Source organism: Lepidochelys kempii, chromosome 1, assembly GCF_965140285.1.
Source record: "Lepidochelys kempii isolate rLepKem1 chromosome 1, rLepKem1.hap1, whole genome shotgun sequence".
Classification (NCBI taxonomy): Eukaryota; Metazoa; Chordata; order Testudines; family Cheloniidae; genus Lepidochelys; species Lepidochelys kempii.
This window is the reverse complement of record NC_136380.1, coordinates 58,532,129-58,558,566: the sequence shown is the minus strand read 5'-3', so window position 1 is coordinate 58,558,566 and position 26,438 is coordinate 58,532,129. Positions and strand designations below refer to the sequence as shown.

Below are 26,438 nucleotides of genomic sequence, written 5' to 3'. Positions count from 1 at the left end.
GGCCTTCCTCGTGGCCATCACCTTGGCCAGGAGTGTCTCGGCAATCAGGTCCCTTACTTTGGAACCACAATACATAGTTTCAGAGTGGTAGCAGTGTTAGTCTGTATCACCAAAAATAATGAGGAGTAATTGTGGCACCTTAGAGACTAACAAATTTATTTGGGACTTCATCAGATGCATGAAGTGGAAAATACAGTAGGCAGGTATATATACACAGTACATGAAAAGATGGGAGTTGCCTTACCAAGTTGGGGGTCAGTGCTAACAAGACAATTCAATTAAAGTGGAAGTGGGCTATTCTCAACAGTAGAATACCAAGGGAGGAAAAATCACTTTTGTAGCGGTAATCAGGCCAAAGTGATCAGGGTGGCCATTTCAAACAGTTGACAAGAAGGTGTGAGTAACAGTAGGGGGAAATTAGTTTTTGTAGTGACCAATCCACTCCCAGTCTTTATTCAGGCCTAATTTGATGGTGTCCCATTTGCAAATTAATTCCAGTTCTGCAGTTTCTTGTTGGAGTCTGGTTTTGAAGTTTTTTTGTTGAAGAATTGCCACTTTTATGTCTGTTATTGATGACCAGGGAGATTGAAGTGTTCTTCGACTGGTTTTTGAATGTTATAATTCTTGACGTTTGATTTGTGTCCATTTATTCTTTTGCGTAGAGACTGTCCAGTTTGGCCAATGTACATGGCAGAGGGGCATTGCTGGCACATGATGGCATATATCACATTGGTAGATGTGCAGGTGCCTATCCCTGCAACAAACCCCGTTGGCAACTCTGTCCGCATATCTATTCAAGGGACACCATCATAGGACCTAACCACATCAGCCACACCATCTGGGGCTCGTTCACCTCCCTCACTCAGAGCATATGGACACACAAAGGGGCAGAATTAAGGTTGCAGAGTCAACTGTAAATATGGCTTTTCCAAGCTTTTGAGTTCTTGACTTTGCAACCTCAATAACTTTCTTTTAACTTAGTTTTTGGTTTGTGCTTTTTATTGTAATCTGTATAGAGATGTAGTTAAATCCAAATGAGCAGATATTGTTATCTAATGATAAAGTGTAGAAGGAAAAAAGTATCCCAAGAACATAGTGCTTTGGTAATCCCTGTACACTGGAAGAGTGAGACAGAAAAGCAGTCATTGAAAGAGTGGTCACAGGGTTAGCAGGAGATTGGAGAACGAGGCAAAGATAGTATTATCACAAAAGCTAAGGGTGAATGGACTATACAAAGAATGAAAAGTAGGGTCAGAGGCAGCTGGAAAGGTTAAGGGGTGGGGGTGAGAATGGAGTAGAGACACTAAGACTTCACTAGGATGAAATAAAATAAACCATGGAATTCAAATGCTTTATAAACATATGTCTAGGTAGTTTTTTAAAAAAATCCCTGAAATTACAGTTTTAAAATCTATAAACTAACAATGCAAAAAACTTAGTGGAGAGTATAATTATTTACCCTGATTGTGTACGTCAGCGGTTTATAGATAACCATGAGCCCTTTAGTGGATTTCCTTCTACTTGTCACTTTTTTTTTCTTACAAGCGTAGCAACATACACAAGGTGTTCTATGCAATCGGCACTTAAATGCCTGACCTGTACACTCCAGGCCAAATTCTGCTCTGTTGAATATATATAAATTTGGAGTAATTCCATAAACTTAACTGAGAGCAGAATTTGGCCCTCCATCTCAAATATAAAATATGTCAGAGACATTCATGAAAAAAGTTCTAGAATATGGTGTGCTGTTTTCATTTGTATATTTTGTATAAAACATTCATAGATTTAATGTATCATACATTGATAAAAAGTGGCATTCACTTTTAAAAACAAACAAACATATAGCCATTTAGTTCCAGCAGTCTTGGAGTTTTTCAAAGGCAAGTAACACCGGTAACAAATGGAGAGTTGTAGAGTGTGTGAAAATATGAACTTGAATTTTTTTAAAAACAGATGTTTAAAGTTAAGCCAAATCTGTATTTAGGCACTGAAATAAGTGGCCGGATGTTGAGTGCTGAGTATCTAGTAACTCGCATTAAGTCACTATTAAATCAAGATTAAAAACTGTGATTTATATTTTTATTTTACTTTATTTTGTTTAATTTGTAAAGGTAATCAGCAAAACGGGGGAAAGGAAATGCTTTTGTCCCTCCCCACCCTCTTTCTTCTCAATGAGGTATTAAAAAGGTGGCCTGAATGGTTGTGTTTTCTTTTGGAGTTTTTGGGGAGAGGAGGATTATTAATTGTTTTTAAATACTTTTTTCTTACTTTAAGTTAGAAAGTCAGACTTTGTTTATTTTATTTGGAATACTCTGCACTGCTTCAGAACTGGCAGGATTATGACATTGTAAGTACCAAGAATGTGAGCATTTAGCAATTGTGCAGGGAAGGGTTTCAGTTTAATCACCTCTTAATTTAAATGCCCAGAAAACAGTAGTGAGGTAAGATCTTTGTGCAAGTTTCAGTACCATTGCCTCTTCAATGGAAAGCTGATAAAGTTCTTTCTTCAGTTTCTAGTCCTCCAAGGTGTCCTCCAGCAAAACAGGAAATTGTGGTTTATTATTCCTAAGGTGAATAAACAGGCAGGGGGGAAAAAAACACTTTAAATTTTTGTCCAGCCTTTATTTAATATACCATAAAAAATAAATAAAAAAGCACAAACCCAATTTATTTTCCTTAGCATGTTAATTTTTAATGTCCAGGACACTAGTCGATAGTATGTATTAAAATATATTGCATTGTGGTTTATGTGAGACAAAGGACAAATGCCATGTTTGGACAGACCCAAATGTTTGACTAGACTGAACAAGACAAACATTCTGTCCAAATAGGGAATCATGAAGTACACTCACTCTGTTCTTTTTTTGTTTGTTTTTAATTTTAATTAGGTTCTTTTAGTAATTATAAAGCCTTTCCCATAGAGAAAAGGCATTCTAATAATTAAAACGCAAAAGGCTGAAGAGGTTGCCGATTTCTGGTTTTGGTACAGATCAGTCTTCCTCTGTTTATTTCAGTTATCAAGTAATGTACAATTGATAGAAAAGCAAGATGGTTCTGCAACATTCGAATGGGTAAACAGATTTCCATGATTAAAAATATACATACAATGTTTGATGCTGCACATCTGAAGCTCTTACTCTGTCATTATTTATGTAATGCTTTATCTATTAACGAAAGTACAAACATACTAGCACTGTGAACGGAAAGAAATTGCACAATACTTTCCTCATGCTGAAAGCTGTTTGCCAAGCAGTTCATAGAATCATAGAATATCAGGGTTGGAAGGGACCTCAGGAGGTCATCTAGTCCAACCCCCTGTTCAAAGCAGGACAAATCCCCAGTTTTTGCCCCAGAACCCTAAATGGCCCCCTCAAGGATTGAACTCACAACTGTGGGTTTAGCAGGCCAGTGCTCAAACCATTGAGCTATAAGCCTTCTTTATGAAGCTATCAATAATGTTTTGATTAATGTCCGAGTTAATAGGTCATATTTATAGTTGGAATAATATAACATGAAATACCTCTTTAAATTTCACCAGCAATCCAGAAAGTAAATTATGTAAAGTTACTGCATCAACCATTTGTTGGTTTAATCTTTGAACTTTCAAAATGTTTTACATAAAGATTTATATTTAAGTCATGTGTGTACCTTTATGTTAACTTAATTCATTTCTTTCTGGGAAGAAGGTAGCAAGCAAGCAGCGTGCTATGGAAAGGAATGTATACATTAAATGGAAGAAAGATGGCCTGTTGGGTGCACTGGTTATGTGATGCATTCCTATGTAACAGTTTCAAACACCTTTTTATTTTTAAGGTTATTCTGGTGCAAGTTAATCCAGGGGAGGCTTTTACAATAAGAAGAGAAGATGGACAGTTTCAGTGCATTACAGGTAAAGATAATAATGTATTTCCTTGATATTCTCATTTTATTTTAGTATAAACAGAAGGTATTGCAAGAAATTCTTCCATTGTGTAAATGTGTGGTTTTTGAAGTTGTAGGAAGGGGGTTGATGAGGATATGATTTAAAAATAGTTTTAAGGAAGATTCCAGTTAATGCTAGTGTATAGCTTTTTTTTCTTTTTCACTATCATAACCATAACCAGTGCATTTTTACATGTATCATGAAATTAAATTCTGCAAAGGAAATTACTGTAAAGTCTACAGTGCAGATGAAGACGTACCATAGCAACAATTATGGTTTTGCTTATTTATTACATGCAAATCTCAGTTTTAGAATTTAAAGCTGTAATTTGGTTTTTGAAAGTTACTTACTGACTCTGGAAACCGTTTGTTTGGCAGTCATTTGAAGGTAACTGTAAAATTAATTCTGGGGATTTTTAAGGTAGAGAAGAAAATGTAGCAATGAACTGTTTTAAAAAAATGAAATCTTCATTCCGCTTGTGGAGAGTATTAAACGGTTCCTACTATAATAACAGCAGGACCAGGAAGCAGTGACTATCACAGCAGTCCATGAATGTACAGGGACCAGTTGTGAGAGTAGCAGTGCTTCTGGCATTAGACTGGCCTCTGTGCACCTGGTCTCCCTGTGCTCACCAATGCAGGTGTGGTATGGTACCATACTACTTAAAAAGTTGGCACTAACAGGACATTAATCTGTAAACTTCATGCATTCTTAGAGGCACTTACTCTTTACTTTCAGAGAACAACTGCTATCATGGTAGAAACATAGGCCTGGATGAACAAAAGTATTTAGGTGCCTAAGTCCCTGTTTTAGGCACATAAGTCCCAGTTTCAGGACCACTGTGAAGCACAAAACTCCCACTAAACCTTGTAGGCGCCTACGTTTTTGCAGTAAAAATTTCCCAGGCACCTATATTTCTGCCTCTGTGCATGCACACTGCTGCCTCCCTTAAGTCTCCTCCAGATGCCTATCTCCTGCCTAATCCCCAGAGTGATTTGCAACCCAGAGGAAGATAGGCATTCGGTTGCCTAAGAGCTTGTCTTCACTTAAAGCACTACAGTGGCGTTGCTGTAGCGCATCAGTGAAGACACTACCTACGCTGAAGGGAAGGGATCTCCCATCAATTTAGGTACTCCGCCTCCCTGAGAAGCGGTAGCTAGATTGATGGGAGAATTCTCCCATTGACCTTCTGCTGTCTCCGGGAGGGGGGGCAGATAGGTCGGTTTAACTGCGTCACTCAAGGATGTGGACTTTTCACGCCCCCTGAGCGACACAAGTATACCAACCTAGTTTCCTAGTGTAGACCAGGCCAGAGTTGCATGCAAATTCTGATCCAGTAGACAACCTCTGCCATGCCTACCAGATCACGTCCCACAGGTGAGTTCACACAAAATAGTTTGGGGGATGGCAGAGGAGGACTACCCTCAGAACTTTTACCCCAATGGTTAGGGTATACAAATGCCCCTCCTCCTGGAGGTGAGAAGAGATATGAGCAGGGATTTCTACCGTTGAGCTATGGGATACTCTAATGTGGGGCTCCCTCCGTCTCTCCTGTTGAAGCTTTTGCACTTCAGATAAATAATTAAAGAATAATTTGGGACAGAAAGAGAGCAAGCACAAGCATGAGAATGATTCTGTAGCTTTGTGGTTAGAGCACTCATCCAAGGTGTGGAAGACTCCAGATCCAGTGTTGCTACGCAGTGACTATCCAGAGTGCAACAGCTTCATCAGCATAGGCACATAACTCCAGAAACGTAGTCACAGTTGAGAATCGCAAGCAGAGATCGGCACTGTCCTTCACTAGATTTAGGTACCTATCTCCATGAGAGAGTAGAGTTCAGCAAATACCCCTCTCATCAGCATCTTCCATTGGCTAGAGTAGGTGGCTCCCTGTCCAGCATGCTGGTTTTTGTGAATCACGGTCTAAGACTACGTCTACACACAATTAGACACCCACACCTGGCCCATGCCAATTGATTCAGAATCGTGGGCCACAGGCTGAGGAGCTGTTTAATTGAAGTAGACTTCTGGGCTTAGGCTGGAGCCTGGGCTTTGGGATCCCGAGGTGGGAGGGTCCCAGAGCTTGGGTTCTAGCAATTAAACTGCCTGAGCCCCAGGAGCCTGAGTCAGCTGGCATGGGACAGCCCTAGGTTTTTATTTGCAGTGTAGACATACATTTAGGAATCTCTGTGTCCCTATTTATTATATTGGGGGCCTAAGTGCCTAACTCAGGCTTTGTGAATTGCAGTAATTTTTCTAGGTGCTTGAAAGTTGTGAGGCTGAATGTCACAACCCCTAAACCTTTCTGTGCATACAGGCCCATATTCTTTTCTTTACAAAAAAAAAATGTAGTCTCAAGCCCTACTATTAGCATGCTCTAACTTGTAGAATGTCACATTGGAGAAATGAAATCTTACTCACATTATAAAAACATAAGAATGGCCATAATGGGTCAGGCGACTGGTCCATCTAGCCAAGTATTCTGTCTTGCAACAGTGGCCAGTCCTAGATGCTTCAGAGGGAGTGAACAGAAAAGGGCAATTATTAAGCAATCCATACCCTGTTGACCAGTCCCAGCATCTGGCACCCAGAGGTTTAGGAGCACCCAGAGCATAGGGTTGCATCCCTGATCATCTTGGCTAACAGCCATTGCTGGATCTATCCTCTATGAACTTACCTAATCCTTTTTGAACGCAGTTATACTTTTGGCGTTCACCACATCTCCAGACAATGAGTTTGACAGATTGACTGTGCATTGTGTACTTCCTTATGTTTGTTGTAAACCTGCTACCTATTAATTTGATTTGGTGACCCCTAGATTTTGTGTTATGAAATGGGTAAATAACACTTCCTTATTCACTTTTTCTTCACACCATTCACAATGTTTAGACCTCTATCATATCCCCCCTTAGTTTTTTCTTTTCTAAGCTGAACAGTCCCCTTTGAAATCTCTCCTCCTATGGAAAATGTTCCATACCGCTAATCATTTTTGTTCCCCTTCTCTGCACCTTTTCCATTTCTAATCTATCTTCTTTGAGATGGAGTAACCAGCACTGTACATAGTATTCAAGGTGTGGACATACCATGGATTTGTTGGTATCATAGCATGATGATACTTTCTGTCTTATTATCAATCCCTTTTCTACTGGTTCCTAACATTCTGTTAGCTTTTTTGACTGATAACCACATTGAGCAGATGTTTTCAGATAACTATCCATGATGACGCCAAGATTTCTTTCTTTAGTGGTAACAGCTAATTTAGAACCCATCATTTTGTATATATAATTGGGATTATTTTTTTCAATGTGCATTACTTTGCATTTATCAACATTGAATTTCAGCTGCCATTTTGTTGTCGTCACCTAGTTTTATGAGATCCCTTTGTGACTTTTTGCAGCCTCAACTATCTTGAGAATTTTTGTATCATCTGCAAACTTTGCATCTCGCTGTTTACCACCTTTCCCAGATAGTTTATGAATATGTTGAAAAGCAAAGGTCCCAGTACCAATCCCTGGGGGACCCTGCTATTTACCTCTGACCATTTAAATAAACTGACCATTTATTTCTCTCCTTAATTTCTCATCTTTTAGCCAGTTACTGATCCATGAAAGAACCTTCCCTCTTATCCCATGACTATTTATTTTGCTTGAAAATGTTTGGTGTGGGACGTTGCTAAAGGCTTTCTGAAAGTCCAAGTACACTATATCAACTGGATCACCCTTGTCCATATGCTTGTTGACCCCCCTCAAACAATTCTAATAGATTGGTGATGCATGATTTCCCTTTACAAAAGCCATGTTGACTCTTCCCCAACATATCACGTTAATCTATATGTCTGATCATTTTGTTCTTTTCTATAGTTTTGACTTGTTTACCTGGTACTGAAGTCAGGCTTACCAGCCTATAATTGCCTGAATTCCCTCTGGAGCCTTTTTTAAAAATTGGTGTTACATTCGCTATCCTCCACTCATCTGGTACCGAGGTTGATTTATGCGATAGATTACATACCACACTTAGTAGTTCTGCAATTTCATATCTTAGTTCCTTCAGAATTTTTGGGTGAATGCCATCTAGTCCTGATGATTTATTACTGTTAATTTATTAATTTGTTCCAAAACCTCCTCTATTGACACCACAATCTGGGGCAGTTCCTCAGATTTGTCATCTAAAAAGAATGGCTGAGGTGTGGGAATCTCCCTGATATCCTCTGCAGTGAAGATGGATGCAAAGAACTCATTTAGTTTTTCTGAAATGGCCTTGTCTTCTTTGAGTGCTCCTTTAGCATCTTGATTGTTCAGTGGCCCCACTGATTGTTTGGCAGGCTTTCTACTTCTGATGTACTTTAAAAAAAAATGATGTTAATTTTTGTGTCTTTTTCTAGTTGCTCTTCTGATTCCTTTTTGGCCTGACTAATTTTACTTTTCCACTTGACTTCCAGAGTTTATGCTCCCTTCTATTTGCCTCAGAAGTATTTGACTTCCCGTTTTTAAAGGATGTCTTTTTTTCTCTAACTGCCTCTTTTACTCTGCTATTTAGCCATAATGGCACTTTTTGGTCCTCTTGCTGTTTTGTTTTGTTTTGAACTTGGGGTATAGATTTAGTTTGAGCCTCTATTATAGTTTCCATAGTACGGTTTAAATTAGGGGTGAACAAACTTTTTGGCCCAAGGGCCACATCTGGGAATAGAAATTGTATGGTGGGCCATGAATGCTCACAAAATTTGGGTTGGGGGAGAAGGGAGGAGGGGCTCTGGTTGGGGGGGTGGGCTCCAAGGTGGGGCCAGAAATGAGGAGTTCATGGTGCAGGAGGGGGCTATGGGCTGGGACCGAGAGGTTTGGAGGGCTGGAGGGGGATCAGGGCTGGGGTAGGGGGTTGGGGTACAGGAAGGGGTGCAGGCACCAGCAGAGGGTGCGGGCTCTGGGGTGGGGCTAGGGATGAGGCGTTTGGGGTGCAGAAGGGTGCTCCAGGCTGGGATCGCGGGGTTCGGAGGGTGAGAGGGTGATCAGGGCTGGAGCAGGGGGTTGGGACATGGTGGGAGGCTCAGGGGTGGAGGCTCCAGGCGACGCTTACCTTAAGCGACTCCTGAAAGCAGTGGCATGTCCCTTCTCTGGCTCCTATGTGGAGGCACAGCCAGGTGGCTCTGCACACTGACCCGTCCTCAGGCGCCACCCCTGAAGCTCCCGTTAGCTGTGGTTCCCAGCCAATGTGAGTTACAAGGGCGACACTTGAGGTGGGGGCAGAGTGCAGAGTGGAGCCCCCTGGCTGCCCCTACGAATAGGAGCCGTAGAGGGGACATGCCGCTGCTTCCGGGAGCTGCGTGGAGCGACCCCCTGACCCTGCTCCCTGGCTGGAGCGCCGGAGCTGCTGCTTCCGGGAGCCATGTGCAGCGTCCCCTGACCCTGCTCCTCAGCTGGAGCGCTGGAGCGGGGCAAGCCTCAGATCCTGCTCCCCAGTGGGTGCTCGATGGCCCGATTAAAATGGCTGACAGGCTGGATGCGGCCCAGGCCATAGTTTGGCCACCCCTTATTTAAATAGTTTCCACGCAGCTTACAGGTATTTCACTCTTGTGGTTGTTCCTTTTAATTTCCATTTAACTAGCTTCCTTATTTTTGTGTAGTTCCTCCTCTTGAGGTTAAATGCTATTGTGGTGGGTTTCCTTGCTATTTTCCCCTCTATAAGGATGTTAAAAAATTAATTTCATTATGGTTACTATTACCAAGAGGTTCAGCTTCATTCAGCCCTTGGACCAGATCCTGTACTTCACTTAGGACTAAATCTCCCCTTGAAGGTTTCAGGACTAGTACGCCAAGAAGCAGTCATTAATGGTGCCTAGAAATTTTATCTCTGCGTCCTGTCCTGAAGTGACATATAAATCCCCCATTATTATTGGGGTTTTTTATTTTTGTAGCTTCTCTGATCTTCTGGAACATTTCACAGTCACCATCAGCCACCTGGTCAGCTAGTCGGTATTATATTCCTACTGCTATACTATTATTGTTCAAGCATGGAATTTCTATCCATAGACATTCAATGGTACACTTTGATTCATTTATGATTTTTACTATATTTAACTATGCTTTCTTTCATATATAGTGCAGCTCCCCCATGAGCACAAACTGCTCTGTCATTCCTAATATCCTGTTATTACTGTGTCTCATTGCTTATCGTCGTTTCACCATGTTTCTCTGATCCCTATATCAATATCCTCATTTAATACCAGGCAGTCATTTCCACCCATCTTAATGTTTAGCCTTCTAGTATTTTGATGCAAACACTTAAAGAATTTGTCAATATTTAGTTATATAATTGAGTGGGACTCTTTTTCGTTTGACTGTTTCTCTTCAGCTCCAACCTGTACTTTATCAATTTCTGTCCTCTTCCCTTTACTAGAATACAGGGACTAAGGGATGTCTCTGTCCGAACTGTGTGGTCCTTGCACCTGTCAGCTTTCCGCCAGCCCTTAGTTTAAAAACTCATTACTGCCTTTTTAATTTTACATACCAGCAGTCGGGTTCCATTTTGGTTTAAGTGGAGCCCATTCTTCCCATATAGGCTCCTCTGTGGCTTCACAGTGATTGAAATATATTTCTGTCAGTTTCTGACTTCATATATCAAACATGATGTCCTCTCCATATCCCCTTTATTCCAGTTCTTCCTCTTACATAACAAGACCATGTTATGTTGTTATGGGGTCATAAGATGTACACCGTTCTGTAGGCAAATATTTGCCATAATTCTTTTTAATTACATGAAAACTTTTTTCTTTATTATTTTTATTTATTTTACACGCATAAATAAGTCTACAAATATTTGAAGTGTTTATACATGAAGAAGGGAGAAAATATTTGTCATAATAAATGGGGATGTAATTAGGACAGGAGTAGGAGTAATAGAATAACTAGAGTAAAAGTAATGGGATGAAATTTAAAAGGGAACATTTAGGCTCAGTGTCAGGGGGGAAACTTTCAGACAGTGTGATTTATGAGCCTATGGAATGATTTCCTAAGGGAAGTGGTGAAAACACCTTCACGTGACATGTTTAAAACGAGACTGGAGTAACACTACTAGATGTTCTATTGGGAACAATGTTGTGTTATTGGGGAATTCGACAAAATTACCTCACAGATCTTTTTTCTTTCTGACGTCTTGTAATGCCCCACATGCTTTGAGCCTGGGTTTTCCCAACCAACAAATGAATACAGAACAACTAAATATTTTAAAGACATCTTCCTTTGTATAAGGAAATTGCTGGCTCCCAGAATTTGGAGGTTTCTTTCTCCAGCAGGTAAGGGTACCCTTGCCAATTGAGAGAAGCCTGAAGAAAAGAGAATAGAGTAGGCTATGGGCTCTCAGCCTCAGTGAGCCACCTCTCATCAGAGTACAGCATGATTAAATCCTAGAAGAGCTCCAAGGCTGGGAAGTGCCCATGTTGCCAGGCTCTCTCAACCATATATGGCAAGTGCCTTCTGGATGAACAGAGGAAGAGCAGATTCTGAAGAAAGGAAGTGTTATGGGAATGCAGGAAGGATTACTATTCCCAGACCTCTTCCATCCTCAAGAAGGGAGACTGCCTCTGAGAAAAGCTCTTTTCTCTCCAAGGGTTTTTACATTTTCATTAATAGACCCATCAGGCACGCAGCCCAAATCCAACCTGCTCCAGCCAAATGGTAACAGCACTCACAACATGGCATGCAGATGTAAGCACAGCTCCATCCATGCCATCTCCCAAGTAAGACCCATCCTGTTCAGACCACAGCAGAAGCAAAAAGCTACCAGTACTCCTCCAGCTATCTCCCTGCTCCCCAGTAAAGCACCACAGGAAGCTCACCATACAGCATCATTGTGGCAGTCACATGCATGGTTCTCAGGTCACTCTAGCCTTCTCAGCAATACAGGGCAGTGTAGGTTGTCAAAAGGATTATTTTCTTCAGCATTTTCATTTGTTAGTCCAGTTTAGTCACCACGAGAGATACTTGTTATAGAACAGGTTTCAGAGCAGCAGCCGTGTTAGTCTGTATTCGCAAAAAGAAAAGGAGTACTTGTGGCACCTTAGAGACTAACAAATTTATTTGAGCATAAGCTTTTGTGAGCTACAGCTCACTTCATCAGATGCATTCAGTGGAAAATATAGTGGGGAGATTTATATACATAGAGAACATGAAACAATGGGTGTTACCATACACACTGTAACCAGAGTGATCACTTAAGATGAGCTATTACCAGCAGGAGAGCTGGGGGAACGCCTTTTGTAGTGATAATCAAGGTGGGCCATTTCCAGCAGTTGACAAGAACGTCTGAGGAACAGAGGGTGGTGGTGGTGGGGAAATAAACATGGGGAAATAGTTTTACTTTGTGTAATGACCCATCCACTCCCAGTCTCTATTCAAGCCTAAGTTAATTGTATCCAGTTTGCAAATTAATTCCAATTCAGCAGTCTCTCATTGGAATCTGTTTTTGAATTTTTTTTGTTGAAGAATTGCCACTTTTAGGTCTGTAATCGAGTGACCAAAGAGATTGAAGTGTTCTCCGACTGGTTTTTGAATGTTATAATTCTTGATGTCTGATTTGTGTCCATTTATTCTTTTACGTAGAGACTGTCCAGTTTGCCCAATGTACATGGCAGAGGGGCATTGCTGGCCCATGATGGTATATATCACTTTGGTAGATGCGCAGGTGAACTAGCCTCTGATAGTGTGGCTGATGTGATTAGGCCCTATGATGGTGTCCCCTGAATAGATATGTGGACACAGTTGGCAACGGGCTTTGTTGCAAGGATAGGTTCCTGGGTTAGTGGTTCTGTTGTGTGGTGTGTGGTTGCTGGTGAGTATTTGCTTCAGGTTGCGGGGCTGTCTGTAAGCAAGGACTGGTCTATCTCCCAAGATCTGTGAGAGTGATGGGTCGTCCTTCAGGATAGGTTGTAGATCCTTGATAATGCATTGGAGAGGTTTTAGTTGGGGGCTGAAGGTGTTGGCTAGTGGCGTTCTGTTATTTTCTTTGTTGGGCCTGTCCTGTAGTAGGTGACTTCTGGGTACTCTTCTGGCTCTGTCAATCTGTTTCTTCACTTCAGCAAGTGGGTATTGTAGTTGTAAGAATGCTTGATAGAGATCTTGTAGGTGTTTGTCTGTCTGAGGGGTTGGAGCAAATGCGGTTGTATCGTAGAGCTTGGCTGTAGACAATGGATCGTGTGGTGTGGTCTGGATGAAAGCTGGAGGCATGTAGGTAGGCATAGCGGTCAGTAGGTTTCCAGTATAGGGTGGTATATATGTGACCATCGCTTATTAGCACCGTAGTGTCCAGGAAATGGATCTCTTGTGTGGACTGGTCCAGGCTGAGGTTGATGGTGGGATGGAAATTGTTGAAATCATTGTGGAATTCCTCAAGGGCTTCTTTTCCATGGGTCCAGATGATGAAGATGTCATCAGTGTAGCACAAGTAGAGTAGGGACATTAGGGAACGAGAGCTGAGGAAGCGTTGTTCTAAGTCAGCCATAAAAACATTGACATAATGTGGGGCCATGCGGGAACCCATAGCAGTGCCGCTGATTTGAAGGTATACATTGTCACCAAATGTGAAATAGTTATGGGTGAGGACAAGTCACAAAGTTCAGCCACCGGGTATGCCGTGACATTATCGGGGATACTGTTCCTGACGGCTTGTAGTCCACCTTTGTGTGGAATGTTGGTGTAGAGGGCTTCTACATCCATAGTGGCCAGGATGGTGTTTTCAGGAAGATCACCGATGGATTGTAGTTTCCTCAGGAAGTCAGTGGTGTCTCAAAGATAGCTGGGAGTGCTGGTAGCATAGGGCCTGAGGAGGGAGTCTACATAGCAAGACAATCCTGCTGTCAGGGTGCCAATGCCTGAGATGATGGGGCGTCCAGGATTTCCAGGTTTATGGATCTTGGGTAGCAGATAGAATACCCCAGGTCAGGGTTCCAGGGGTGTGTCTGTGCGGATTTGTTCTTGTGCTTTTTCAGGGAGTTTCTTGAGCAAATGGTGTAGTTTCTTTTGGTAACCCTCAGTGCGATCAGAGGGTAATGGCTTGTAGAAAGTGGTGTTGGAGAGCTGCCTAGCAGCCTCTTGTTCATATTCCGACTTATTCACTAGTGTCCTAGAGAAGGGGAGTGGAGAGGGAGGGACCTGGGCCCTCCCTTTACTCCAGGTCCCAGCCCAGGGGCCCTAGAGATAGCGGTAAACCACTTGAACTAGCGGTTCCTTCCCCGGGGCTACTTCCCTCTTCTGCCCTTCAGCTTTTGGGGCTTCCTGCCCTACCTCTGCACAAACCAGGTGTCCCTTTACCTAGGGTCTTGGTCTTCTTAGCCCACCACAGCACTTCTCCAAACTCTCCTCTGCTTCCCTGCAAACTGCTGTCTGCTCTAACACCAATCCACTCTGCTTCAACTCCTCGTGTCTGATTGAAGCAGGGGGGTTTTATCATGTGACTGTCTTCGGGTGCTTCAATTGGCTTCAGGTGCTTTAATTAATCTCTAGCGAACTTTCTTCCCTCTACAGGGAATAAGGCTCCCTTCTAACACTCTCCTGCTGCCCTCTAGCCATGCTGTATCACATATTTCCACCTCCCCCCGCTCAACACCATGGGGTTGGGCTACTTGGGAAGAGAGGCAGTGCTGTCATTATAGGCCATCAGTGTTGCAGTGTTGGCTTCCGGCTCTACCCGGAAATGGAAGGGTGCAGGGATAGGAACCACCTAGTCACTCTTGCGTTCTTCTCCTTGTTTCTGTGCATCCACTGGAGTGGGGCATGGTCTGTCATGAGGGTAAACTGCCACCCCAGTAGGTAGTAGCAGACAGTGTCCATAGCCCATTTTACCACCAGACATTCCTTTTCAATGGTGGCGTACTTTTGTTCCCTGGGGAGGAGTTTCCAGCTGAGGTACAAGATCGGGTGTTTCTCCTCCCCTACCATCTGCGAAAGGACGGCTCCTAGCCCTACCTATGAGGCATCTGTTTGTAGGATGAATTTATTGAAGTCTGGGGCTATGAGTACTGGATGGCAGCAAAGGGCTGTCCTTAAATCTGCAAATGCTCCTTCTGCCGCATCAGTCCACTTTACTATCTCAGCCTTTATCAAATCCATCAGTACCCTTGCTCTTGTGGCAAAATGAGGGATGAATCTCCGATAGTATCCTCCTATCCCTAGGAATGCTCTTATCTGCTTTTTGCGGACTGGTCGAGGCCAACCTTGTATTGCCTCCACTTTGTTCCATTGGGGTTTCACCAAACCTCTCCCTAGTACATACCTGAGGTATCTGGCCTCAGCTATTCCTATCAAGCACTTGAGAGGGTTGGCAGTGAGGCTGGCCTTCCGCAGGGTGTCTAGCACCGCTTCTACTTTTCCTAGGTGTGTTTCCCAGTCAGGGCTATGGATGACTATATCGTCTAGTTTCAGAGTAACAGCCGTGTTAGTCTGTATTCGCAAAAAGAAAAGGAGTACTTGTGGCACCTTAGAGACTAACCAATTTATTTGAGCATGAGCTTTCGTGAGCTACAGCTCACTTCATCGTCTAGATAGGCATCATACTTGGCATGGGGTCGCAGCAATTTGTCCATAAGTCGTTGGAATGTTGCAGGGGCCCTATGGAGTCCGAAAGGGAGGACAGTGTATTGGAACAGGCCATCGGGTGTAGAGAAGGCAGTCTTTTCCTTGGCATTCTCGGCCAGGGAAATTTACCAATATCCTTTGGGCAGGTCCAGAATGGTTAGGTATTGGGCCTTGCCTAACTGATCAACTAGCTCGTCAATGCGTGGTATTGATAGGCATCGAATTGGGATACTTCATTCAACTTCCGGAAGTCGTTGCAAAACCTCAGGGTGCCATCAGGCTTGGGGACTAGGATGATAGGGCTGGACCACTAGCTGTGGGATTCTTCAATAACCCCGAGTTCCAGCATCTTCTTCACTTCTGTCCTAATTTCTTCCCTTTTAGCTTCCGGTATTCGGTACAGTCTTATCGTCACTCTTACTCCGGGACGGGTGACAATATGATGTTGGACCAGTGTCGTATAGCCCGGCTGTCTACAGAACACGTCCTGGTTCTGTTGGATCATATCAATGACCCCTGTTCGTTGTTCTGGAGTTAACTCGGGAGATATCTTCACCTGCCTCTGTGGGTCGTCTGTCTGGGGTGGAGCTCCCCGAATGACCAGGCACGTCTCTCTGTCACGCCAGGGCTTCAGTAAGTTGATGTGATAGATTTGCGCTGGCCTTCGGCGGTCTGGTTGTCTGACCTTCTAGTCCACCTCCCCAATGGCTTCCACTATCTCATATGGTCCATGCCATCTGGCTAGGAGTTTGCTTTCTGCTGTTGGCACTAACACCATCACCCGTTCCCCCGGCTGAAATCTCTGTACTTTCGCCCGACAGTTGTAATATGTCTGCTGAGCCTCTTGTGCTTTTTCCAAATGTTCTCGTACTATAGGGGTTACTTGAGTTATTCGCTCTCTCATCTGTGTCACGTGCTCATTGACATTCTTTCTTGGGTTGGGTGGTTGTTCCCAATCTTCCTCGGCAATATCTAATATTCCGCGTGGGTGGCGTCCGTATAGTAGTTCAAAGGGAGAAACCAGTGGACACCTAAGGGACTTCCCATATAGCAAATTTTAGATACGGTAGATGGGTATCCCAGTCTTTTCCGTCCTTTGCTACCACCTTCTGGATCATACTTTTAAGGGTACTGTTAAACCGCTCGACCAGTCCATCTGTTTGTGGTTGGTAGACTAAGGTCCATATGACCTGGATGCGGAGTATGGTACATAAGTCTTTCATTAATTTTGACATGAAAGGGGTTCCTTGGTCTGTCAGGATCTCCTTAGGGATGCCCACTCTGTCAGAAACCTGGAGTAGTTCTTTTTCTATTGCCTTGGATGTGGGGTTTCTTAAAGGAATGGCTTCTGGATACCGTGTGGTGTAGTCAAGGATGACTAGTACATTTCGGTGGCCCCGTGCCGATCTTTGCAGTGGGCCCACTATGTCCATGGCTATCCTCTCGAAAGGGACTTCAATAATAGGCAAAGGTACTAATGGGGCCCGCAAGTGAGGTCGGGGGCTATGCAACTGGCATTCAGGGCAGGAGGCACAATAGCGCTGGACCGCTGCACATATTCCTGGCCAATAAAACCTTCTTAGGACTCCATCCAGTGTCTTGTCTACTCCTAGATGTCCCCCAAATAGATGTGTGAGCTAACTCTAGTACTGCCCTTGTGTGTTTCCATGGGACTAAGAGTTGCTTTACTTCTTCCCCTCACATTTGCGCTATCCTGTACAACAGATCGTGTTTGAGCACATAGTATGGCCTTGGGCCTTTGGTCTTTCCTTCCATGGGTACACCATTTACTTCCATTACCTCCTCCTTCACATTCGCGTATAGTGGGTCATTGGCTTGATCCTGCCCGAAATTCTCATGTGTGGTACCAATCTGATCTAATTCCAGGGGGCCTGTTTCTACTCCGCCCCCTGGGTTGCCCCTACTTGGGCTAGGAACCGCCTCCAAGTCCTCACTGGCCTGAATTATCTCCTGACCGAGTTCGCCTACCAACAAGGGAGGTTTTCTGGTTCTCTGCTAGAATTCTGGTTTGCCGTGTCTCACCCCCTGGGGTCTGGAACAGTTTGTGGGCTGCCAGCTGTCTTTCCATGAGGGAGATCAACTCATCATAGGTGGAGGGGTCATTCTGGCCAACCTAAGTTCAGAGGCCTGGTGGTAGCCCCTTCATATACCGGTCCAGTACCAGGACCTCTATCATCTGCTCAGAGCTGAGGGCCTCAGGGCGCAGCCATTTCCGGATCAGGTGGATCAGGTCAAACAATTGTGATTGGGGTGTCTTGTCCTCTGAATACTGCCACTCATGGAACCTCTGGGCTCACAACACCATCGTTACTCCATATCTGGCCAGGATCTCTGCCTTCAGCTGGGGGTAATCTGCTGCAGTCTCCACGGCCATATTGTAGTAGACCTTCTGGGCCTCCCCACACAGGAACTGGGCGAGGATACCAGACCACTGATCTCGGGGCCAGGCTTCCCACAGGGCTGCTCTTTCAAAAGCCAGGAGATATGCCTCCACATCATCCTCCCATGTCATTTTCTGTAGGCAGTGGCTGGCCCATATGGTCCGGGTCCCGTCGCAGTTGCGGTTCAGCTCCATAAGGGCCTTTATCTGGTTCACCAGCTCTTGCAGCAGGGCTCGGTCCTGGGCAGCCTGACTCATCAACAGAGGATTAGTCTCCTGCTGCATCCGAGTCGCCTCCTGTTGGGCAGTTGCTTGGACCCAGGTAGCCTCCTGCTTGGCTGCAGTGGCTTGTATTAGGGCCTTGACCACGTCATCCATCTTAGGGACGGGAGGGATTTGGCTAACCCTGGTTTAAGTCCCCAGCTTGTAGATCCCACTTTTGACACCACGTATGGCAAATTGCCGGCACTACTATGATGGGTCTTACGCTTTCTCTTCTTGGGGGGGGGTTTCAGGGCACTGTTTCTTGCCCCTGAACTAGGGTATTAACTGCCCCACTAGTGTCCTAGAGGAGAGAGGGGAGGGAGGGAGGGACCCGGGCCCTCCCTCTACTCCGGGTCCCAGCCCAGAGGCCCTAGGGATAGCAGTAAACCACTTGAACTAACAGTTCCTTCCCTTGGGCTACTTCCCTCTCCTGCCCTTCAGCTTGTGGGGCTTCCTGCCCTCCCTCTGCACAAACCAGGTGTCTCTTTACCTAGGGTCTTGGTCGCCTTAGCCCACCACAGCACTTCTCCAAACTGCTCTCTGCTCCAACACCAATGCACTCTGCTTCAACTCCTCCTAACTGCTCTCTACTCCAACATCAATCCACTCTGCTTCAACTCCTCCTCCTGTCTGATTGAAGCAGGGGTTTTTTATCATGCTGTATCACAATAGGCAATTGTGTGTCTCACAGTGGATGCCTGTTTGTATACTGAGCCAAATGCTAATGAAGAGAGGACATTTACAGGAAGAAATAAACAGCAGGAAAGGATCCTGTTTACGAGTTAAGACAAATTATTGGGCTACATCTAGGGGTGCAGAGGCACACCTTGATCCTTCACAGAGGATGCAAGCTGCCAGCATTTGTCTTATGAACAGAGGCTCACAGCCAAGCCTGATGTAAAAGGCTGGAAGGACTTTGGGTGAGCATTGCTCTGTAAGACATGAGAGTATCTCGTGAACTAAGTCTAGGTTCTAGAATGCGTAATGATTTTATTCTATATGTATCCATTTGTTTCCAGTATTTCTAATTGCTATCACTTGCATCTCTATACTTTGTTCAATGAACTTTTACTTGTTTTCATTATAAACATATCTATGTGCTGTGTGTTAAGTGGGATGATGATCTGATGAGTAACTGGTAAACTGGGGTGTACTGCTTCTTTGGAAGCAGCAAATTTGTGAGTACTGAGAGTGTCCATTGGACAGTCCAGGGAGATGTTTGTGGGTTGCTATGTGCCTGTTGCTAACCTGGAGAGAGAAAGTGGGGCTTGCATAGGTCTAGTGGGGATTGTTTGTCTTACCTGTGGGGGCAGATAAGACTTCCACACGCTAAGGGCAGATGTCAGCAAGGTGCCTCACAACCTGAGGTACCTCTGGGAAGCGTCGCAGAGGCAATCCAGGGAATGGGCAGGATTTCAGATCCTCAATTGCATAAAAAGGATGGAGAAGGTTTTTCTGCTTTCCATATACTAAGAGTGGAGGGGTTAAAACCAGCAGAACTAGTTTTCTGAGATCTGTTACTTTCTATTTCTTACAAGGCTCTCTAAGCTCTTTCCATGCACCTATTACTCCTGAGGACATTCTGTGCCAACAAAAAAAAAATTCTGTGCACAATATTTTAACATTCTGCAAAATTCTGCAGATTTTTATTTGTCAAATAAATGGAGGCTCTAGCATGGCAGTGGGGAGCACAGGTCACTGGCTGCACAGAGGTAAAAGATCAATGTACAGCTCCCCCCACCCCGGGGACACAGACTCAGTGGTGAGGCCGCACCCAACCCTTGCACAGCGCAAGGACTGGGCCTGCCCCAAAAACACCCCAAGGCCCTTCCCCTCTGTGCCAGGTGCACCAGGTATCGGCAGGCAGGCTCAGCAAAGCAGGATGTAAGTGTGGAGGGGCTTAGTGTAGGGGGATCCAGATGTGGGTTGAGAGGGTTTTGTGTGGGGCAGTCTGGGTGCATGCGGCTCAGTGGGGAATCTGGATGCACAGTGGCTTGTTGGGGGGTTCTGGGTGCAATGGTAATGGGATTCTGCAGGGGAGTCCAGGTGAAGGTGGTTGGGGCTCAGTGGGAGCAGGTCTTGATGTTGGAGGGATAGATCTCAACAGGTGAGTCTGGGTTTGGCGTGCTCAGTGGGGGGTCCAGGTGCTGGGGGAGTGGGGCTTATCAAGGGGGGGTTCTGAGTGCAGGGGAATGAGGTTTGGCGGGAGGGTCTGGGTATGAAGGGGTCTGGATGCATGGGTGTTGGGTGGATGCAGGGAGCAGCTCCCTGTATATGGATAACTCCCCCTGCAGCTGAGAAGCGATGAGTGCAGGAAGCAGGGAGGGAGGGAGTTTGCAGAGCTTCCTGCAGTTGGGGGAGAAATCTGGAGGTGGGTCTGACCTGACCCCGGATGCCATGCAGGGGAAGAGGAAATCCCATCCTCCCCAGCCCACCTGGGACTAGTAGCTGGAAGCCACCAGCTGGGTCTTCCCCAGTCCTGCCCACTGCCCCATAGTGATTTACCTCTCGGCCAGCTGCCCTGGGCTCCCAAAACATACTGCTGGGGAGGGTTGCCTGACTGCTTTGTTGGCTTCCCCATCAGAAAATCATTTTTCTGCAGAGACGCAAAGAAATCTGCGGGAGACATAAATTCTGCACATGCGCAGTGGCACAGAATTCCCCCAGAAGTAACCAACCTGTGACTGATATAGTTGTTGGACAGTAATCTCTCTCTGAAAGAAAATTAGCACTACACATATTGCTAAAGTTGTTATATCTGCACCGGGGAGAAAATGCAGACATTTTCGTGGAGAATCCAAGAGGGGATACATCTTTCTGCAAAGTGGATAAGGGAACTAGCAGCTCCTTGAAACCTGAAGCACTATTCAAGGTCCTCTTACACAGGAAAATGCAAGCTTCTCTAAAGAGGATGTTCAGGTCTTCTCCACAGGCCATGGAGTCTAAGATCTATTAGATGACTGCAAGAATTGAGCAAATCTCTGGCTGCCAGAAATAAGGAGTCATATGTTGCCAAGACCTCATCCTATCTTAGTCTCTTTCTTTAGTGATGGCACATTCTATATTATCAGGATGTCTTTTTGCTCTATTGTCTCTTCTGTCTGAGCTCTAAAGCTTTGGGGGTATTAATTAGGTACCCCCTATTTAGATACTACTGTTCATCACTATATAAATTCTTGGATAGCTAGAAAGTTCTTTGGGCTTGAATCACCTTCTCTAAAAAAGGTTACTCTAAAGTCAGACTGGCAGCTGTCTCCCTTCAATGAAAATTCTTGTCTTGAAGGAATTAAAAAAGTTTAAGCAGTCACTAACTAATAAAAAAGACTCAGGGGCTTCTTGGGGAGGAGAGTAGATGCCTCTTGCTTTCCCCCTCCTTTCCAAATGCCATTCGTACAGTATATCTCTCAAACCTTCAGGAAGAGCCTGCAATACCTGAGCTTATTGCCCAGATGAGAGACCACTACTATTTGTTCATGTATACCTTGGCCAAGAACTAGATTTCTTGCTATCTGCAAACATAATTGGATGTAGCTTTTGTGGGTCATGCAGGCAACTGTAAAATACTAATCCATCCTGAATGTTGGATTTCTTGTACTACTATGGGAGGTCAAAAACATACAGACCGGTATAGAAGATTTAAGAGAGAAACGGAAAATTATCCTTAGCCGTTATTTTCCTTTCTTCAAGATGTATACAAGTCTAGAACTTGTCCCTGAAATAATTTGTTTAATGCTCTTGGTTTGTTTTGTAATTATTCCTAGATTTATGTTTTGCTAGTATGGCTTTTAAAGTTTCAACTGAGTTCTGTGGGCTGACAAATCCCTTACATAAGGGGAGGATGGTGTTGTCAAAAGTTAGTTATGTCTCCATCTGCTGGCTGGGGAAATTGTATCTTAGCTGTCTGGAGTGTTAAAAAATCTCAGAGGAAGTAAATTAACAGGCAGTGAAAACTATTTTCCCTTTCATTATTAGTTTCCCTGTTTCTGCAGAATGTTTGGAAACTAAACTATTTCAGAATAGTGTAATAATCAGATTTGTACTGAAGATTCTAACATGACCCTAAAGAGGATTCGAACATTTTCAGAAATGTGTTTGTTACAGTGTATTCATTTCCTCTTTTTGAACCGCAAATCAGTCAATCTTGCAACTAATGGTTTTGTGAGATCTATTTGAAACATGTCAGTGTAGTAATTACTTCATAATTTCTGTGGGGAACATAGTACTTTTATACCTTGACATTCAGGCAAAAGTGAATAAAACATAGTGAACATAAGACTAAATGTTCATTCTTTTTATTCAAGGTATTGAACTCATCAGTATAACAACTCAGTCTTTTTATTGTAATCGTAAATTAACAACAGACTAGATAGGAGATTGAATCAAAGATGAACAGATATTTCATTTTCATGCACAATAACCTTAAAAGTGTTACAGTTGTATGGTAAATTGTCATCTATCAAGCTTACATGCAAAAATATTACTATTGTCTCTGTATAAATACTACGGCAATCTGTGACAACAGTAGTTGTCAAATGAATTATTTAATCCTTGCCAATTTTCACAAGCTCCCCATCCCAATCTCTGGATGGATGCCAGTCTATTGTGATTGGATCCAACTGCTGATTCCCATGTGCTTCTAAACCCCCAAGTCTGGATAGTGACTGATCACTGTTCCTAGCTCTAGGCCTCATAGGTGCACTCCCAGATAAAGTTTTAAACCTATACTTTCAACAGTTAGGTGACATTAAAGTTAAAGGTATGACAGTACCACGCATGTTTGATTTGGGGAAACATGGATTCGCAGTGTAGATTATTGAAACAAGAATTTGGAATAAAGAAAGAAAAGAAAATCTAAACAACTGATCTGAACTTTTAATGCTGAGATGTCAGTAACATACCAATTTATTCTATCCATCATTCAAACTTTGAAAGAGTTGGCAGAAAGTTTCAAAAGTCAGATCTGGAATTTTTTCTTTGTCCCTCACTCAGGGCTTGTCTACATGGGGGAAAAGCCCACAGTAGCTAGTGCACACTAGCCACTCTGCACTAATTCCATGTGTGAACACTCTTACTTAAGAATCTTTGTGCTTATTAGCTTAATGCACTTCGGAAGTGCATTCAGCTAAACCACCCAAGCACCCTCTTCATGCATGATAACATCCATATGGAGAGTGACTGCAGAGTCATTAATGTGCTTGCTACACGCTGACTTCCCCATGTAGACAAGCCCTTAAGAGCTACTGAGTCACTTCCTTTCTTTAGTCAATGGTTTATAGTAAACTCCACTCACCTTCCCTTTTCCTCATTAGTGCACCTTTTCTATCCTCTCCTCACTATCTAGTTCACCAGAATGCGTGCTATAACCTTTTCTGTTTACTAGTGTCAGTTTTCTTTTGTATTCTACTTCATTTTATGTACTCTTCTTTTTCTGCCTGCAATGAAAGCTGCTGAGTCAGCTCTGTAAAGTTTTCAGTTATCCTTTTGCTGTGAAGTTCTTTGTATAAAGGATGGAATGCTATCTATATTAATAAAAAGTGTGCATGCATGCAAGCACGCGCACGCATGCACATACAAACACATGCATCATATATTTGGAAGTAATAGCCACATGATAAATTGTGCGAGCATGTAATAAATATATTATATGCCCACGTAGTTTATCAAATGCTTATAACAGCAGCATCTGCACCAAATCTATCTCCTTGAGATTTATTCAGACATTCTAAATCCAACTGGAGGGAATTATGTGCTGACTGAGTACTTTCTTCCCTGCACTCAAGATGACCTTCCTAACAATATGCAGCAAGCTCTCCCCTTGTCCTTGTTAAAATTCCCCTCAAAACATGCTTTTGTGCAGCCTGTGTCTTCATTCATCACCCTATTTACTTAATTATGATAAATTCATCTGCCGATCACCCAGGGCTCTGTGTCTGTGTTGTCCTCTATCGTTTGTCTTAGATCAGAAGCTCATGAGTCAAGGAGATTTGTTGCTTCATCTTTTGTAGTGCTTTCAGCACACTACAAATAATATACCTAATTGCAAGGCCTGAGAAATAAAAGTAAATTTAAACATACAAAGGGGTTGCTTTAAGAAAAGGTTTAAGAACGCTTGAGCACTTTTAGTATTCCAAGCATACACACCAGATTTATACTTATCAGTGTGGTGGTTTGCTAGTATTTGTCATCACTGCTACTTGTCTTCCAGTAGTAAAGTCCTGTAAATGGAAAGGGTCGCCTAACATAAAGGAGAAAATTGTTGAGAGCTAAACAAAAAATTGCAAATCTTTGACAATGCATATGCAAGGGTAGAAAGATTCAATTGGACTTTGGTGCCAGCCAGGCTATTTTCATAAGACGTATAATTAAATTGAAATTGGGTAAAGCCAATTAAAAACGTAACTGTGAAAATTTATGGCTGCTGAACTACTGTTAGTCTAATAATTTGTAAAATATACACAATCAAACTTTAAACTTTTACTTATCGCAGTTCATAATTCTTTCTCATCAACAGTGTGGTCCAGCTAGACTAAGGGCCAGTCCACACTAGAAATGATACAGCAGTGCAGCTGCACCATTGTAGCACATCTGGTGAAAACACTCCCGTTGGCATAATAAAACCACCTCAAGCTCCATTTAAATACGAAGTCTTTAAGGAAAAAAGGGGACAAGTTCCATTCCAGTACACCACTTGGAGTTACGACTCAGTTCAGTGAGACTTTATTAGCATGACAAGCTATATAGTTGTTGCCAAAGTGTGTGCTAAGAAAAAAAAGACAAACCCCTCATCTTGTAGAGGAGGGTGTGACCATCTAGGAGAGTCGTTACATAGTATTTGGCCATTTATCATTACAAACCATTCCTGATCCAGTGGCAGGTTTCTACATAGCATGGTGCCAGTTTTCTCCTTTCTGTGTGTTAGGCAGGAGTTTTTTGTTGTCATGTTTTATGGAACATATTTTATGATTTCTGAGTTTGCGGAAATAGTCATAATATCAGGGTAACTGTCCCTTCAGCTCCCCTCTGTGGTCTGCTCAAGAAATGCGGTCTCAGGTCTCTCCGCTTCACCTGCCTGAGCAGAGACCTGCAGCCCTTTCCCTTCTGACTGAGGTTTTAGGCTGCAGCCTCCTTTTTTTTAGTGTGCTTATCCCAAGCAGGTCTGCAGTTCATGCTCCTTAGTTTCTCTCCAAGACAATGATACTGTCTTTACCAGTTGCCAGACAGCCTTCTTAAGCAGAATACATTTATTTAAGGACATAAGAATACAGAAAATAATACAAGAAAACAATGAACAGATCTACACACACATTAAACATACCAACAGTCGCCCATCAGTGCTGTGGGGCCTTCGCAAATCAAAGTCCTTCCAACTGTTCAGCAAGGGTGGGGGCCCGGCCCTCCCTTGGACAAAAGTCCATGTACATTTGCTGGATCAGAAGGAATGTCATGAGTCTATTTAAATTCAGCTTTTTATACCAAAAGCTCTTTCTCTGTTTCCTTGGGCCTCTGATACCTGCTTGAAACAGTATACGCTAACCACTGTAAGGGTGGTACTTTCTGAATCTATTTACAATCTTAGACTGCTATAATGAGCCGCCATCTTTTTTCTAGTTCCTGGAGGAGCTGAGCTTATGGAGTAGAAATAGAGATATTGTAGTATTGCATGGGGGATTTAGCAAATCACCACGTGTCAGTTGCTTGGGTTTCTTAATGCCTTGTCGATATTCCAGAGACCAGACTCTGGACTTCAAGGCACAAGTTTATCATCTGTACCACCCAGTGAAGTCACCATATGTTATATGTATATGTAATAATTAGAATATTAATTGCATTTTCTTGTGGTGTATCTAGAGACCATGGCAAGTTAAGAGATGGGGCACTTCATAAATCTTAGCTGTTGATTTTTATTTCAAATGAGTGCTTTCATGACTTGGGATGCTGTACTAGATGAGGGTAAAAAAAAATGTTAAACACTCTAATTAAATTTGAAAACAAATTTGAGTGAATCTCCTACCAGACGAAAGGGTGCGTCAAGGGAGATGTTTTTAGGAATATTCTTGAATTTACCCTGAAGCACTAGCTGATGAAAAATGTGCTGCCCATTTTCTGTGAGGGTAAGCTATTGCAAGTACATTTGTACTCAAATCTCTGTACTGACTTCCAGGTTATTTCCAAATGTAATTTAGGATGGTGATCTGGAAAGCCCTGAAAGATTGGATGAAAGGTCCTTGTGATCATTTCCTGGGTTTGAAATCTCCAGGGATGGCAGCAGAACAGTCTTAATTGAAGGGCC

General features: G+C 43.4%; 1 protein-coding gene across 13 annotated transcripts in view; it reads left to right on the top strand.

The window, feature by feature from the left end:
• FNDC3A (fibronectin type III domain containing 3A) overlaps window positions 1-26,438 on the top strand; it is a 206,205-nt gene that overhangs the window by 86,772 nt on the left and 92,995 nt on the right. For 11 of the 13 annotated variants that reach the window (XM_073343811.2, XM_073343802.2, XM_073343820.2 and 8 more), the window contains one exon: window positions 3,814-3,889. The exons of 1 other annotated variant lie outside the window; for it this stretch is intronic. In XM_073343811.2, coding sequence (XP_073199912.2) covers window positions 3,814-3,889 — 76 coding nt within the window. Of the gene's footprint in view, window positions 1-3,046; window positions 3,072-3,813; window positions 3,890-26,438 lie in introns of those variants that run through there. One more of the 13 variants, XM_073343895.2, reaches the window with a different exon arrangement.